Here is an 18,483-nt window from a genome sequence, read left to right as displayed (position 1 = left end):
CTGGTAGACGAAATGGGGAAGATCCGATGAAGAGCAGCGCTATTTGTTACAGATTCGTTTAGGAAGCATAAAGCCTCGCTCTTCCATTTCCAGTGGCACGCTCCACAGGAGAGGCGTTGTGCATAATGACGTGGTTTACTACGTTACAGGCCATTAAAATTACTACACCAAGAAGAAACAGAGATGATAAACGGGTATTCATAGGACAACTACACTCTTGGAAATTGAAATAAGAACACCGTGAATTCATTGTCCCAGGAAGGGGAAACTTTATTGACACATTCCTGGGGTCAGATACATCACATGATCACACTGACAGAACCACAGGCACTTAGACACAGGCAACAGAGCATGCACAATGTCGGCACTAGTACAGTGTATATCCACCTTTCGCAGCAATGCAAACTGCTATCCTCCCATGGAGACGATCGTAGAGATGCTGGATGTAGTCCTGTGGAACGGCTTGCCATGAAATTTCCACCTGGCGCCTCAGTTGGACCAGCGTTCGTGCTGGACGTGCAGACCGCGTGAGACGACGCTTCATCCAGTCCCAAACATGCTCAATGGGGGACAGATCCGGAGATCTTGCTGGCCAGGGTAGTTGACTTACACCTTCTACAGCACGTTGGGTGGCACGGGATACATGCGGACGTGCATTGTCCTGTTGGAACACCAAGTTCCCTTTCCGGTCTAGGAATGGTAGTACGATGGGTTCGATGACGGTTTGAATGTACTGTGCACTATTCAGTGTCCCCTCGACGATCACCAGAGGTATACGGCCAGTGTAGGAGATCGCTCCCCACACCATGATGCCGGGTGTTGGCCCTGTGTGCCTCGGTCGTATGCAGTCCTGATTGTGGCGCTCACCTGCACGGCGCCAAACACGCATACGACCATCATTGGCACCAAGGCAGAAGCGACTCTCATCGCTGAAGACGACACGTCTCCATTCGTCCCTCCATTCACGACTGTCGCTACACCACTGGGGGCGGGCTGCACGATGTTGGGGCGTGAGCGGAAGACGGCCTAACGGTGTGCGGGACCGTAGCCCAGCTTCATGGAGACGGTTGCGAATGGTCCTCGCCGATACCCCAGGAGCAACAGTGCCCCTAATTTGCTGGGAAGTGGCGGTGCGGTCCCCTACGGCACTGCGTAGGATCCTACGGTCTTGGCGTGCATCCGTGCGTCGCTGCGGTCCGGTCCCAGGTCGACGGGCACGTGCACCTTCCGCCGACCACTGGCGACAACATCGATGTACTGTGGAGACCTCACGCCCCACGTGTTGAGCAATAGGGCGGTACGTCCACCCGGCCTCCCGCATGCCCACTATACGCCCTCGCTCAAAGACCGTCAACTGCACATACGGTTCACGTCCCCGCTGTCGCGGCATGCTACCAGTGTTAAAGACTGCGATGGAGCTCCGTATGCCACGGCAAACTGGCTGACACTGACGGCGGCGGTGCACAAATGCTGCGCAGCTAGCGCCATTCGACGGTCAACACCGCGGTTCCTGGTGTGTCCGCTGTGTCGTGCGTGTGATCATTGCTTGTACAGCCCTCTCGCAGTGTCCGGAGCAAGTATGGTGGGTCTGACGCACCGGTGTCAATGTGTTCTTTTTTCCATTTCCAGGAGTGTATATTATACTACAACTGACATGTGATTACATTTTCAAACAATTTGGGTGCATAGATCCTGAGAAATCAGTACCCAGAACAACCACCTCTGGCCGTAATAACGGCCTTGATACACCTGAGCATTGAATCAAACAGAGCTTGAATGGCGTGTACAGGTACAGCTGCCCATGCAGCTTCAACACGATACCACAGTTCCTCAAGAATAGTGACTGGGTTATTGTGACGAGACAGTTGCTCGGCCACCATTGACCAGACGTTTTCAGTTGGTGAGAGATCTGGAGAATGTGCTGGCCAGGGAAGCAGCCCAACATTTTCTGTATCCAGAAAGACCCATACAGAACCTGCAACATGCGGTCCTGCATTATCCTCCTGAATTGTAAGGTTTCGCAAGAATCGAATGAAGGGTAGAGCCACGGTCGTAACACATCTGAAATGTAACGTCCACTGTTCAAAGTGTCGTCAATGTGAACAAGGAGTGACCGACACATGTAACCAATTTCACCCCATACTATCACATCGGGTGATACGCCAGTATGGCAATGACGAATACACGATTCCAATGTGTGTTCACCGCGATGTCGCTAAAAACAGATGCGACCATCATGATGCTGTAAACAGAACCTGGATTCATCCGAAAAAATGACGTTTTTCCATTAGTGCACCCAGGTTCGTCGTCGAGTACACCATCGCTCCTGTCTGTGATGCAGCGTCAAGTGTAACCGCAGCCATGGTCTCCGAGCTGATAGTCCATGCTGCTGCAAACGTCGTCGAACGGTTCGTGCAGATGGTTGTTGTCTTGCAAACGTCCCCATCTGTTGACTCAGGGATCGAGACGTGGCTGCACGATCCATTACAACCATGCGGATAAGATGCCTGTCTCCTCGGTTGCTACTGATACGAGGCCGTTGGGATCCAGCACGGCGTTCTGTATTACCCTCCTGAACCCACCGATTCCATATTCCGCTACAGTCACTGGATCTCGACCGACGCGAATAGCAATGTCGCGATACGATAACCCTCAATAGCGATAGGCTACAATCCGACCTTTATCAAAGGTGGAAATGTGGTGGTACGCATGTCTCCTCTTTACACGAGGCATCACGTCAACGTTTCACCAGGCAACGCCGGTCCACTGCTGTTTGTGTATGAGAAATCGGTTGGAAACTTTCATCATGTCAGCACGTTGTAGGTGTCGCCACCGGCGCCAACCTTGTGTGAATGCTCTGAAAAGCTAATCATTTGCATATCTCTGGATCTTCTTCCTGTTGGTTAAATTTCTCGTCTGTAGCACGTCATTTTCGTGGTGTAGCAATTTTAGTGGCCAGTAGTGTATTAAAATTCCAAGAGGGTAAGTTCCTTGAAGAGTGAACCAATATAGTGCTTCCTCCTACCTATATCTCGCGGTAAGACCATAAATGTGAAGTTAGAGAGATTCGAGCTCAGTGCTTCCAGCAATCGTTCGATCTTCGCGCCATTCGCAACAGCAACATGGATGGAAAAGGGGAAGGGGGGGAGAGGGGGAGCAGAGACGGTCGAACAGTAAGTACCCTCGCCGTACAGCATAATGTCACTTACGGAGTATTTATGCAGTTGTAGTTTTAACTCTAAAACTTTGCTTTTGTGGACAGTCGATGTCTGAAGGTTAAAGGATCTAAAGACACACAAGCCCAAGTCGCATAAGAAACAATACAGTGTAACGCACAGTTTTGACTAGTAAACTGAGAACAGAAATAAATGAGATGTTATTTGGCAAAAAACTAAACATTTGCTTGAAACAACATGCGTTAAAACACGCAGTACTTTCCGAGTCGGATTCAGCAAAATAAATGTTGATGGGGATTGTACGTTCTTCCCTTTTTCGTCATCTAAATCCGAATGTATCGTTTCAGTGAATTGGCTACAGCAAAGCGAAACAGAACGGATCCTGGCAAAGATATGGGCAGTGACATCGATGCGACTTTTTATATAGGGACTACTGCAGTGCTGATGCACCGAAAACGACGCAGCATGTCCATAATTATATTTCTCGTGCTAAGAGTGCTTAATATATTAGTCAACCATATTTCAATTAGTTTATTGAAACCTTACATTTGAAATACGATGATGAATAAGGGAAGGACGTAGGGGAACCTTGGAAAATATGACATCCTAAGAACTGCATGTGTTAATAGATATCGATTCAGGCAAATGTTTACCTTATCTATACCTATGCTAATAATTAATCCGCAAAACTGACAGACACAATAGGTTTACAGATTTATTTTAGTATAACTCGCTGCACTGATTTCGATGTAATTTGGTATGGAGATAGCTTGAACCCTGGAGAAAACATAGGCTAATTTGGGGAGTATGTAGTGCAAAGTACCTATTGATTCAAAGAATATTTTGCGAATTAGGAAAAAATAACAGTGCTCTGTAAAAGCTATGTGCTCTTTGACTTTTGATCTTTATCATATTTTTGAAAATGCTTTTATTAATTGATATCTAATATATGATATGATTCAAAAGTAATGAATACGATGCTTATCGAATCTTCAGTGTGTTTAATCCACACAGACATACAATTCGTTGCATAATGTACACGTTGTATAATGTACAGAAACTTGAATAGCATGAAGCATATATGCACTCCTCTGCTCATATCCCTCTGTGCGCACTATTCGACACATTCTGACGCTTCGTGCTTTGAGACATCTTAGGAATCTTAGGAGGGGAGAGAGCGGGGCGCGCTCGTCACCAGCTATGCTTACCCGAACAGGCAGCTGATTTTATTGCGTGTATTGTAGCTCACTTACTCACCATCTCTCATCGTAACAAAACTACTGATATGCCGGCGTAGTAGTGGGTAACAGTTAGTTACGAAATAATACCTTACTCACTACTTGTGAATCTGATGGTTATAATTGTCCGTTACGCTGTATTGTTTCTTGAGCCACTTGTGCTTCTGTGGCCTTTAGAGCCATTAAGCTCCATACGTCTACTATTTTCACATGATTCTGAGCCAGTTTTAGCTGTTCTGCATAGGACTTAGTTTGAGGAAGTATTTTTTTTAGAATCTATGTTTGAGGCACACCAGTGTACGGTAATGAATAACGGAATGTCAGAAGACAGGAAAGGAAGAATATTGAAGCATTTCAGATGTGGTTCGAAGGAAGTAAATTGAAAATTACTTAGTTTGAGAAGATGCTAATTGTGGAGCTCCTTGAGTGAGAGGGAGCGGCTCCAAAGACAAGAAACCCAACAATGCCAGGAAGAGCAGTGTTCTGACCCCAGCCGCCCCCCCCCCCTCCCTTTCCCCATACTGCATCCAGTGATGCCATTGGCAGAAGATGACACTGCAGCTGATTGGGCCCGATTGGCCTATGAGGACAAGAACGCGGTGCTTTTTACATCTGACGAGAATGACGGACAGGATTATAGGATGTTTGCAGATATTATTATTGAACAGTTAAATTGGACGTTTGGTCTACAAACTTTTCCCACAGAGTCGTCGACTATAATTGCATAATTCTGAAAATTAATTTTACTTGCTTTCGAGTTTGTGACTCACGGAGTGACATTCATATGGAGAGGTAATGTGTTGACATTTGCACGGAGCCCAGGACACTGTAGGTAGTGGATATGGTGTTGCAGCAATAGGATACCCCGAGCTGTCTGCCGCTACCTGCGATGTACTCTGGGTAAGGCCCAAGCGCGTTCTCTGCACAAAGTTCCCTGTCCCCGCACCACTATTGAATTCTCTGAATAAAATCTACTCACAGTCTTCTTGGGGAGGCGCAATGGTAGGGATTTCCGATAGTAAGTTAGTGCCTATTTCCTTGGAGCTTTTTGATTGTATTGAACAAGACTTCAGTGTATTTCCTAAATTTATATTTACACAGTCAACAAACTAAGTAATTGATTACCAGTAACTGGCTTCAGATTGTTTCGTTTCAGTTTTCTTGGAAATCTGACAACGTGTTTTTCCCAGATTAAGGTCGGAGTAATGGCGGTACTATTAGATGGTGACAGAAATCAAAAATTATCTTTGGCATCATTCGGTGTGCCACAGCCCCTTACACAGTCCGTATTTCAAACATTTCTTAGACGTACTTGCAAGTGGAATACAGTCAAATCGTTTTGGGATCTACGTGTGAACACTCATAAGATGTGAAATAGCTATTAATTTTTTTGAGGAATGAAATTTAAGGGTGAAGTCTCCCCTTGAAATGGTTGTAGCTGTTTTTAAAGGGATGAAAAGTAGCATAATGAAAAGATTACGGACACTCGGAAAGCGAACAGCAAGAAGCCGATGTACAAATATTTTTTTAATATAAGAAAGAGATCCGCTTTTCAGCGATATGGCAGAAGAATGTATTCATCCTTTGGGAGCTGAAAAATAAACCACTCAATAATTTTTCCAACATTTTCACTAAAATATGTTTCTTTTCTACGAGAAACACTCAATAAATGAATCTGCAGTTATATCAAGTTACCATATTGCTTTTCAGCTTGTGAAGTTTCATTTTTTTCGGGTTCTGTTGACTGTGTGGAAACTCTACTAAAACTGGAACCTATACACTTATAGTGTGACGTTTGCATGATTAGTTTCATTGCAAAATTAGTCTCGTAGACTTCCGTTTCCTCAATGTAAATTTTGACGATTTTACAACTCCGCAGCTGTGATTATGTCAATGTTTAGACTTACATGTACACGCTGCTGTTTTACTCAATGGAGAGAATGAAATCCTCCTACAGAAGCTCACTGGCATACTTCAACTTAAGAGCTTATCTTGGAATTGACATTGCTCGAAAAGTGCTGCTACACATTGGCCCTTTAGTGACCAGCAAAATTAGTGATTTTATGTTTAAGGTTTAGATATAATGATAAGGAAATAAAATTTGTCAGCTTAAATTTCGTCCTAAAACGGCAGTCTTCATAAGGTTGCAGCATTCGTAAGAAATACCATGCTCCTCACGTTCATTGCATCATCGAAATATTAAAAGAGATGTTGAATTTCATTGTCCGTTCACATTAATACAACAGCTGTGAAAATAAATTTGCCACGAAACGTGGCAGGGATCCACAATGAATCGATCACTTCTGTGGTGTGAGCGAGAGCCATCTGCATGGTCATCATTGGTATCTGTTCTTTCCGGATACCAATGACGGCCATTCAGCTTCTCTAGAAAGAAATGATAATTAATCGAAGCCCTCAACTGCCAACAGGTATTGTTGATATACCTCAATGGGGACAGCTGAAAATGTGTGCCCCGACCGGGACTCGAAACCGGCAGACGCTCTATCCTTCCTTTTTTTATTTTTATTTTTTTATTTTTTGGATCGTTGTGTTTGGTCGTTGCGGACGTAACATGACATCCAGTCAAGTTCGTATGTGGATCCTTCTACTCAGTTTTTTATTAGAGAGGCCAACCAGCTCTCTGACCGAACACGCTGAGCTACCGTGTCGGCTTCCATGTAAGCAGGAGATCTCGGGTTCGTGTCCTGGTCGGGGCACATATTTTCAGCTATCCCCATTGAGGTATAGCAACAACACCTGTCTGCAGCTGAGGATTTCGATTAACTATCATTTACTTCCTGGTATGCCTGTACCTGCGAAAAGCCGGTTTAGCCCGGCAAGAGGCCCAAGCACCGTACAAGGTCACTCCGCGAAAATGTCACTCCGTCCAAATGTTCCAACCCCCTTGCATTCTGTCCTCTTGGGTTACAGTAATTTATATCTCAAAACTGATTAGTAACACAAAACCGATTATTGACATACAGGTATGTAGCATTACAGCCACTATATCAGCACTCAATCTTAAAAAAATTTCTTTCGGTCTGATATCATACAGCACATGTTCTTTGTATTAATGATATATTTTATGACAAGTGTCGTTTGCGATTTTTACCTATTTCTTCAGTATGTTTGGTGATTTCCCATGCTACATGTTGTTCTTTTCATACTAAGAAGCAATCGACAACAATATGAAGGGGACATGCCAAAGGAAATACGTATTCAGAATTAACCATGCAAAATGTTAACATCAAATTCTTTCATTCCGCTTTTTCAGACAATAAGAAATTCAGCCTTCAGTTGCAAGCTAAATTTTTTTTTAGTTTACCTAGATTTCGATGCCAATAATGGTATCTTTTTTCAGAACAGAAGATAAATTATTTTGAGGGCCAAACGTTGGCATCGAAATCTAGGTAAACTAAAAAGTTTTACCTTGCAACTGAAGGCTGAATTTCTTATTGTCTGAACAATTCACTGTTGCTGAAGCGCTGCATTACGTTAAAGATTTGTTCCGCGTTTTATGGCTTTCGCATTTGTGCAGGGATTTCTTCCATATTATTCTGTCATGTCCGCTTGATTTGTAGAGTAAGCAGGTAGGCCTAACCTGCACTGCAAATGAGCTGATATAAAGTGCAGTCAGAAAGGAACGAGCCGGAGGCTGTAAAATGAAATGCATTGAACGGATCGTAATGTCGTCGCCTGTGGAAGAATGTGTGGTCCCCATGAGAGCGGTGAAGTTCCAAACTCTCCACTAGAGGGGCACAGGTGCACATCTACGTGACGACATAGGAACGATCTTTCTTGTCGAACCTCCACTGCAATCACTCGTGCTCAAAACAATGAAATGGAGGCTTCATAGAAAGAGCAAATGAGTATAGTGCGTTTCCTGACACCGAAACGAGCTGGCAGTATGGAAATTCATTAAGAGTGAGACAAGTCTATGGAAAGCACTGCGTGTCGGTTCCAGTTGCAACGCTCAATCCGAACTCTGCGGCAGTGGCTGATTCTGGAACTCGCCCGTCTTGTGTAATGAGAGCATCTACGTGCTGGATAGTGGTATCCGTAATGCGGTGTGGCGTTCCAGACTGTGCATCATCGGCCAGCGACATCCGTCCTTCCCTGTCATTTTTCTCACACCTTGACGCTTGCAGTGGACATGCAGTCTTCTCCGTACACATGTATCATTCAATTTTCGTTGCCCGCACTCCTTACACCGTCAGTAAGGACACTACACCACTTCTTCAAAAAATGGTTAAAATGGCTCTGAGCACTATGGGACTTAACATCTGTGATCATCAGTCCCCTAGAACTTAGAACTACTAAAACGTAACTAACCTAAGGACATCACACACATCTATGCCCGAGGCAGGACTACACCACTTATTCAGAAGCTTCCATTTACCTGTTTTCAGCATGACTGACTAGGGGAAGGACTCAGACACGACCAACAGATTCGGCTCAAATTTGGCAGGTCGCTTGTGTACAACCTAAAACGAAGGGCTCTATGATATTTTGGGTCAACACACCCGCAATTTTGAGAAAATCAGCCCTAAAGGTTATAATGAGCAATCGGCTCAAAATTGGCGGGATCGACAGATAATTGTAAATAGAACACTTTTCATCATCAGGTATGGTCTCCGCAAACGCAAACTTTTCCAGAAATCGAGGAAAGAAAATTTTACAACTGCCGCTTCTGTACCCACATGGTGAACGCTGTTCGTCGACAGTGCCGATAGTGCAACGGCCAAGGTGACTGGCTGGGAATCGGAAAACCCGGGTTCGAATCTCGAAGAAACCTTGCGGATGTTATTCTTTTCGTTTGTATTTTTCCATATCTCAATTGATAGAGATAGGAGGGTTAATTATTATTATCATTCCTTATTGATTTACTTACCTTACTAACCCTCCTATCCATATCAGTTCTGTGGAGAAAAACAAACGAAAAGAAGAATATCCGATAGGTTTCTTCGAGTTTCGAACCCGGGTCCTCCGAATCCCAGTCAGTTATCTTATTTTATCTCATTTTGTTCCACATTGTTCGTTGAATTTGTCTAGTGCGAACTTCCGATGGCAGCCGTTTAAATTTTCCGTTGGTCCATTCACAGAGGGTTGTTTTTTTTTTTTTTTTTTTTTTTTTTTTATTACGGAGGGTGGCTAACCCCTGTGACCGAACACGCTGAGCTACCGTGCCGGCGGTAGCTTGGCCGTTGCGCTATCGGTGCTGTCGGCGAAAAGCGTTTACCATGTGGGTACAGAAGCGGCCGTTGTCTTACCTCGACTTCTAGAAAAGTATGATTTTTCGGACTCGTTAGCTGATGATGAACAGTGCCCTATTTACAATTATCTATCGATCATTCCAAATTTGAGTCGATTGCTCGTAATAATTTTTAGGGGTGATTTTCTCAAAATTTCGGGGGTGTTGGCCCAAAATATCTTAGAGTCCTTCGTTTTAGGTTGTACACAAGCGACGTACCAAATTAGAGCCGAATCGGTTGGCCGTGTCTGAGGCCTTCCCCTTGTGAGTGCAGCGGACGGTTGCCGCTTGTAGACGCTCGCCTTGTTGCACGTGCGAGCGTGCCGTGTCCTCGTGGAGCTTGGGACCTCAGGGCCTTTCCAGAGATCACACCTCCTTCAGTAGGCAGTTTAGCTACGAACCCTCTTTTAGAGCCTCTTTCCTTTGGATTACATCTTACACGTAGTGTGCTGTAACATGTGCTCTGGTCCGTCAATAAGATCGTAGTGAAACAAATGCAGGCTCCAGTGAAATTCCAAGAACAAGACGATCGCATGAGGATCATCTAAGTCTAACAATATGTTATTTATCAAGTAAAAGGGCAACTGAGTACTTTTTTAATACGAAATTGGCATATCATCGAAGTTCCCAGGATTCCACTATGCAGTGCCGTTAGGACTGTTCCAAGGAGACTATGGTTACGGGACATTGCTATCTTACGTAATTCTGAACCGTGAAAATTTCCCCTGTCAAGAAGGTAAACAGTTGGACACACGGTATCCTTACTGTGCACGTTTTTTGTTTCAGATGCGTGGACGAGGCGGACAAGCCACTGGCGATCGCCTTCGCTGAAGTACTCATGTGTGGACTCGCTTTCATTCCTGGGCCCATCATCTACGGCCTCCTGCTCGGTCAGTATCTACGTCTATACTCTGCAAACCACTGAGAAGTATGTGGCAGAGGGTACTTCCCATTTTACCAGTTATTAGGATCTCTTCGCGTTCCATTCGCGTATGGTGTTAGGGACGAGTTATTGCTTAATAATCTCTGTGCACGCTGGAATTAGTCTAATCTTTCCTTCGTGGTCTCTACAGGGGTAACATGTTGACTGCTTCAAATTGAACTTCCGTAACAATTAACGCTCATTACTCACGTGGGAGCTCAAATGAATATACCAGCTATCACAAAATTCTCTCTCGTCAGCAACCAACATATTCAACACTTGAGAATTATTTAAAGTCCAAACTGGCCGATATAATGTCTCACGCGACACATTAATGATTATGTAGCGTAACCTCACACTAATGCTGACAGTCACTGAGTTTAACTAACCGCTCTCTTCAACTAGAAAAATTTCATCACCAAAAATATAATATTTGTATTAATGATAGAAACGAATGTAATGTACTAAGGCGACGCCGAAGTACGATAACCAAGAAATCGATATATGAAACATTAAAAAACATGAACAATAATACTTTGCCAGATTCAGTGATTTCAAAATTCAAAAAACTTTATTTTCAAAACGGTAAGTAATACTGCTTGAGTATGATATTTGTATAATAAGTTCGATTAATCTGCGAGAAAGACTCTGTCTGAAATTACGAAGCTGTTGCCACGACGCATTAGTTCCGCGGAAATAGTTACTTTGACCAAGGCACATCTTCAGTTGCGGATAACTTTTAAACATGCTTTAGTCACACATTACTCTTCCTTTCATAATTCTCTTGAAGCCTTTCATTAATTAACATCGTATTGCGTCCCACAAAATTATACACCCAGCCCATCTGCTAAGCTTTGATACATACATTGCCACAGCGCCGTAAACATCCCACTCTGGCTCAAGCCTTTTCTCGCAGATAAGGCGCCCAACCCCCTTCACAGCTAACTTCCGACTCTCTCCTATTCTCTTGTAGTCCACAGATCCTACTACCATTCAGACAACCTATCTTTGATTTCATAGAAGTATAATAAAGGGAGTTTCATGAAGTCACAAAATTGAAGCCAACATCCGCCATGTCAGTTGCCCAACAATTAACTTCTTATGGAACTGTTTCGACCCAAAACTCTAGCTTACGTCATTTGCGTGTTTATTAGTCGTTGTAATTACAGTCTAAATTGTAATGGAATCACATTACATTCGTAAGTGGACTCGCTCAAGCGATACTTTATTTTGTGTACGTTAATTTCGGTTGGGCTGTTTCCTTTTCCTGTATTGATTTCATTTCTGTCATTTCAATTTAGTTTTATTTTCATTCCAACTCGAAAAGCTCTCTGGGTAAAAGTTGAGAGGGACAGATTGGAAACCACCAGACATTATACAATATGTTCTCAGCATTTCTGGGAAGAGGATATTGACTGGAACTCAGTTTCGTCAGTTCCTGTTATGGAAAATGCTATATTACGAAGATTCTCACATCGCATACAACTCTTCTTGGTTATTCGGAACGTATAACGAAAACAATGTTACATTCACGAGGCAAAATACGTCGTATTACTGAATCAAGTATGCATGTAAAACCAGAAAACGTCTGAAAATATGTTCCTGATACCGTGTTATTCACGAGAGTATTGTAACATTCTCTATGTGAAACGATTTTTTCGTGCACACAACAGAAATGAAGAACAAGAAACAATCGTAACCAGTAGTGTGGCCGGCCTCTGTGGTCGAGCGGTTCTAGACATTTCAGTCCGGAACTGCACGACTGCTACAGTCGCAGGTTCGAATCCCGTCTCGGGCAGAAATGTTTGTGATGTCCTTAGGTTAGTTAGGTTTAAGTGGTTCTAAGTTCTAGGGGACTGGTGATCTGAAATGTTACGTCCCATAGTGCTCAGAGCCATTTCAATCATTTTTGAACCAGTAGTGTGATAATGTTGGGCCATCTAACATGGCGGCGCCAGCTCTAGAGTAATGTACAGCTTAAGTCTGTAGCGCTATCCCCTCTCATTATACTCCATGTTTAACTATCTATACAGCAAGATCGCTGGCATTGCTATTGTACCTACTACACAAAATTTATAAAAACCGTTTTCAATAGTTATACGAAATATTACCTTATTTTTCCCTCTCAGGATATCTCAATCCAGTGCTGGATATAGGTCTCTCTCATATGTTTCCATTGTTTTGATTTTGAGCCACCTGGTACCGTCGTGTCCCAGCCACAAGCTTCACGGATTAAGGTATATCTTTTGGGGTCTTCTAGTGCCTCCTACAGTCCCACGATCCCCAGCGTACAGTTCTAGGGATCCACGCGGTGTGATCTTGTCGAACTACGTGTTCGAACCAATGCCACTTGACTCTCGCAACTCTCTCAAGGATGCTGTTAGCTTTGTTCTCCTGATGTCCTCTGATCGAATCCTATCCCTGAGCTGACTCCTAGCCTAAGTCGCTCCATGACTCGTGTTTGCGAGCGCTTGCCTTAGTCAGGGTGATAGTATCCAGGCCGTAGGTTTTAATTGGTAGTATGCACTTATTATGTGCCTTAGCCTTTAGGTTATTTGGGACATCCTTCTTAGTTTCTGGAAAGCTATCCAGCTCAGTTCTATTCTGCGTTTTGATTATTTTTCCCTAATTCAATTTTGTGACCAAGGTAGAGGTATTCATCAACAGCTTTTATAGACTGGTTTGCGACTGTACATGGTTAGATTAGTTGCCTCGTCTTAATATTTTTGTTTTATCGATGTTCAATTCTAAGACAATCTTTGTAGAGGAAAGTTTTAGTTTTCGGATCTTATTCCTTAGTCCTTCAGGATCTTCGCCTATGGCCATAACATCGTCGGCAAAGCGCTGATTTGAGGTACTGATTTTTATTCCTCTGTAATTTCAGTCCAGTGATTCGAATTCATCCTCCAATGCATGGGTGAATAGTTTCCTTTGCGAATTAGGATCACTCTGTCATTGTTGCTTATTCATAGATGTATTTCAGGACCTTGACACTTCTTGGGTCTTAATGATCTTAGAAACGTCCACGGAGTGAAAAATTGGAAAGATGCATCCTGATGTTATACTCAGTTGTTTTCTCAAGAAGGAAAATATTCTGAGTGTCATCCGTAATACAAAAACCTTTCCGAAATCTTGTTTTCTCAGCTGTTGACTTAAGTCCAGTTCAGTTATAAGGTGATTTGTGATAATTTTAGTCAGCAGTTTGTAAAGATGTAATAACGAACTAAGAGGACGATATTTCTTCCAAGTTTTCCTTATAACACTTTTTGCAGCATTTTCTTGTTGATGCATTTGTTAACCAGTATCCTCACAGCTTTCAACTGGCTGCATCTACCTAGTTTCAGAATTTCATTCGTTGTCGTATCCTCACCAGGGGCTTTTTTGTTTTATACTTGCCTAAGTGCATTTTCAACTTCAGTGGTGATTACTTCTTGTGCTTCTACCTGTGTATCATTCAGGGTTACTTGTTCTTCCTCGGATGGTCTGCCAATGATCGCAATATACAGCTCTTGGTATAAGTCTAACAATTTCAGTAATATCATGTGTATCTGTGACTGCCTCTCCTTTCTTGTTCTTGAGCTTCATAATTTTAGAGCTTCCTTAGACATGTGGGCTTCAGAATTTTTATGTTTCTGCTGTTTTCAATAGTCCGCATTATCAGGTTCTAGTGGAATTTCATATAATACTTTTTTATTTCTTTCTGGAAAGTTTTATTAAGAGCTGTATTTTCTGATCTACATATATTGTCTTAGTTTATTTGATGAGCTGGATGGTACTAATTGAAAGTCGGCTGTTCTTGTTAGATTTCTGGAGTGGGAGCCTGTTTGCAGCAATGTGGATGCTTGTTGTAATTTTCTCGGTGAGTTCATTTACTTCTAACGACTTCAGATCTTCTGCTGGACCAACTTTCTCAGGTAAAATATACTGAAATGATGCTTTCTGTTACCCTAAGTTATTTTCTCTTGCAAAAGCATGCTTCAGTAACATTTTGATGGTTCATGGTTGGGGTCAAATGTGAAGGTCGTTCGAAACAGTTTATGATCGCTTCAGCTGTCGAATCTACTGGGTACAGACACAGCTTTGCTGTCCTGTTTTTTTATTTTTTTGTTGTTGGTGCCTATGAAGTCTATTTCATTTTTGATTTAGATATCAGGGCTCTTCCATTTCCACTTACGCTGGATGGGCTTTTTAAAGAAGTAAGTCATACAACAGAGATTTTAAGAATTAAAAAATATTGTAGTGTACGTTCACCTCTTCAATTTTTCATACTAACCCAAAGTTATCAATTTCCCATGGGTCCCCATCTTTCTTTTGTCCTATTTTTGGTTTCAAATCTCTCATGTTGATATACAGTCGTGTCTCTTCAGAATCTTTTGCGTCTCCTCAAAATCTTCATCAGGAATACCGATTGGAGCATAAACCTGAATTACCTGTACGTAAAATTTGCTGTTGAATTTGTGGACGATGTATATCATCTAGGGAAGACGTAAAAAATTTTGTTAAAAAAATTCTTTGATGTTTATATTGGGTAGAATGGCAATACCATATACAGAAGCACTCCCTTAATTCTTAAAATGACTGACCCGATGGAAGGATCTTAGCCTTTTATCCTTGTAGAGATATCTCTCAGATACCCAGGATGTACCATTCAGTGTCTTGCATTTCTTATTCTAATCTCTCATGGTCTTCAGTTTGTCTCATACTTCTTATGTTCCACGTGGCTACTCTTATTTCTTTACTCTTTCTTCTAGAAGTTTTGTCTACCGGAGAACCCCCGAGGAAGACGGATGAATCATCAGCTCTGCTCACCTGGGGTAGTTTCGTTCGATAATTCGAAGTCATAATTTGAATTCAATTTAAGGAAGCTGCTTGGCACTTATAACACCGAGCTTGCCAGAAGTGTTGGTGTTTTAATGTTCAGTCGCCCATAAGGTGGAGAACATACGCTGTTCGTAGGAGCCCCTAACCTGGAGAACAGATGCTACCTCTCCACATTTCTTTTATATCATCCCTTAGAGCTGCCTCTTCCACCAGTTCTGCATTACCGATGATCTTCGTCTCTGTCTTCGATGCCGTTGAGGTCTTCGTCGTTACCGTGGCAAGGGATCCTTGCGAGGCACTGTCACCTGGGTCAGGTGAACCAAGGTTTTTTAAAGATGCGTTACTCCTCCCCCACCTCCTTTCTCAACCGGTGTTGGGATCAGCTATGATGGAGTTGAAACAATATCACACTATTGCAACGGATCATATACAACGAAACAAGGAAAATACAGTATTTGCATTCCTGGTAGCAGAACAGCATTGAAAAATACAAGAGAAATGTTGTATCGTAGTGTTACACATTTTGCAGTAGGTTACAGAATGTGTCCCATACATTTGAGCAGTATTCCAGTATGGGTCGCGCAAGTGTTCTGTAAGAAACTTTCTGTGTAGTCTGACTGCTTTTACCCTATATCTAACCAATGAACCGAAGTTTACCACCTGCTTTACCTACGATGGAAAATATGTGACCTTTCCATTTCAAATCCCTACAAACTGTTACGCACTGATATTTTTATAAATTGACTGTCTCTAAATGTTAACTAATATTAAATTCATAGAAAACTGCGTTTAGGGAACCGCGCGACTACTACGGTCGCAGGTTCGAATCCTGCCTCGGGCATGGATGTGTGTGATGTCCTTAGGTTAGGTAGGTTTAAGTAGTTCTACGTTCTAGGGGACTGATGACCTCAGATGTTAGGTCCCATAGTGCTCACAGCCATGTGAACCATTTTTTGAAAATTGCGTTTATTCATTTTATGGACCACATAGTTTAACATTTATGAAAATTTAAAGAGGTCACTCTTTGAGCAACGTTGACATCTTGTGAGTATGTTATTGTACCGCTATGGACGTTAATGCAGAGATGTTAGCATGTACTTAACCACCTATTTTTATCAACCACGAACCTCACAATGTGCCTCCACTATCTGCATCGTTGTGCTTTTATCATTCAATCGTTTTCGACCCCAAACTGACGGGAGTCTTTCACAACTTCACTGCCCATCAAATTCTTCTTTCGAAGGTGTTCAGTCATGTAGTTCTTGGATCATGCAATTCTTCCATGTTCTCCAGCTGCCAAAAAGTTGCACTCGCGCAGAAATTGTTCTGCAGATTATTGGCGAAAAACTTGATAGTTCCTGTTCACCTGCATTTGTGGTACTCAAGGATTTGACGTTTAATCTGAAACTAAAAATCCCAAGACATAAAAAAAAAACACTTGTGCCGTACAGTGGACTGCTTTCCATACAGCAATACAAAATGACGAAATCATTTAAAACTCAGGAAAAGTTAAATACCTGACGCGGAATTTGAATATGTTGTTACGATAGTTCGGTACATTTGCGACAGCTGTATGCAGCAGACAACAGCATCTTTGAGAGTAGGGCAAGAGATGGCGGTGTGAGCACTGGAACTGCCAGTGTGATCGGAAACGGCGGGACATGTTTTTTACAACAGTGACGGAAGGTTATTAGCAGATGATAGAAGACCAAATTCAAATGTGACGAAGTACTTCAATGTTCTTTCATCCGCTTTCCACAAAAGATGATAACATTTTCGGCTTTCATGGAGTGTAGACAAGGACGTCAAGTGGCTACGGTTCACGCTAATGACGGATATTTGCTGTCATAGTCCAGAAGAAAAGGACTGTCACAGTGTTACGATCATGCTATAGCCAACGGAACGGTGTCGTGGAGCAGTGTGCCCTGAAGCCTTGGATGTGAGGCTAATAGCTTCATGGCTTCCATTTACCGCTCTTCAGAGGAGATACATTCTGGTGTGCACATCAACTTGCACTCCTCATAATGGCCATCATGGGCCAACTGTCTGCTCGGAAGAAACTCATTTCAGCTTCCAAAGATAGATTCGCTTTCATCTGGCAAGTGCCGCGATTTGTCGTCGTGGATTAAACATCAATGGAAAGGATGCTTAAAACAATAATATTATGTCTTGTCATGGACTACAAACTGCCGCTATTTCCAGATGGAACATTTACGACGTAGATTTATGATACATAACATTCTTGATGATTATATACATTCCTATAAGAGTACAGTAGGTGAACATGCTGGGCTTCAGAATCACAGCAACAGACTGCACAGACGCTACACAGTGGACCAACGTCTTCAGGAACAAAGTAAAGCATCAGACTGCTAACATCGATCTTGTGACCTAAATCCAATACAGTTTTTCTCAAAATTTTTGAATAATAGTGTGATAGAAGACGCTCTACAGTCTTACCATCAGACGATGGTGCGCCGATGTCCGTCTCACACGCCACTACAACGGTTAATTAGTGAAAGAATATTAATGCCAAACCGAATCGTTTGTTTCGTATGATGGTATAATCCTCTCTTCTCTCGAAGAAACTTTCTGGACGAGGAAACAATTTGTCCTTCGTTCATCGAACCGTATACAGTGTCCTTATTCACACATTATATTAGTTGTACGATAAAAATCCTTTTTCACAGTTTAAAATACATTTTTCTCTGTGCGCCGCCGACCATGTTAACCAGCATATGATAAGTGTTGTTGCTTTTTGGAAACTTGTTCCAGCTTTATTACTGAGAATTATGCCCACACATTTGACCGTAAAGACGTCCTTGCTTTATGTTCTCCCACAAAATTGATATTAAATGCTTGAGTAGTGAAAAAGTTACAGAGTAACTCGTGTTACCAATAATCAGTGGAACAGAATCAACTAGTTGATACACTGATGAGCTAAAACATTACGATTATCTATTTAACAGCGTGATGGTCCACATTTGGAACGTAATACAGCAGTGATTGTGCATGGCACAGATTCGAAAAGTCATTGGTGAGTTTCCGAATGTATGTGGCACAATATGTCTACCC

At 42.5% G+C, this 18,483-nt stretch overlaps 1 protein-coding gene across 2 annotated transcripts in view; it reads left to right on the top strand.

Moving 5' to 3' along the window:
* LOC126279638 (solute carrier organic anion transporter family member 74D-like) overlaps positions 1-18,483 on the top strand; it is a 199,187-nt gene that overhangs the window by 166,176 nt on the left and 14,528 nt on the right. For both annotated transcript variants that reach the window (XM_049979694.1, XM_049979695.1), the window contains exon 12: positions 10,452-10,555. In XM_049979694.1, coding sequence (XP_049835651.1) covers positions 10,452-10,555 — 104 coding nt within the window. The remainder of the gene's footprint in view (positions 1-10,451; positions 10,556-18,483) is intronic.

This window comes from Schistocerca gregaria, chromosome 1, assembly GCF_023897955.1.
Source record: "Schistocerca gregaria isolate iqSchGreg1 chromosome 1, iqSchGreg1.2, whole genome shotgun sequence".
Taxonomy (NCBI): domain Eukaryota; kingdom Metazoa; phylum Arthropoda; class Insecta; order Orthoptera; family Acrididae; genus Schistocerca; species Schistocerca gregaria.
The sequence above is the reverse complement of the archived record's forward strand: the minus strand, read 5'-3'. Positions and strand labels throughout refer to the sequence as shown.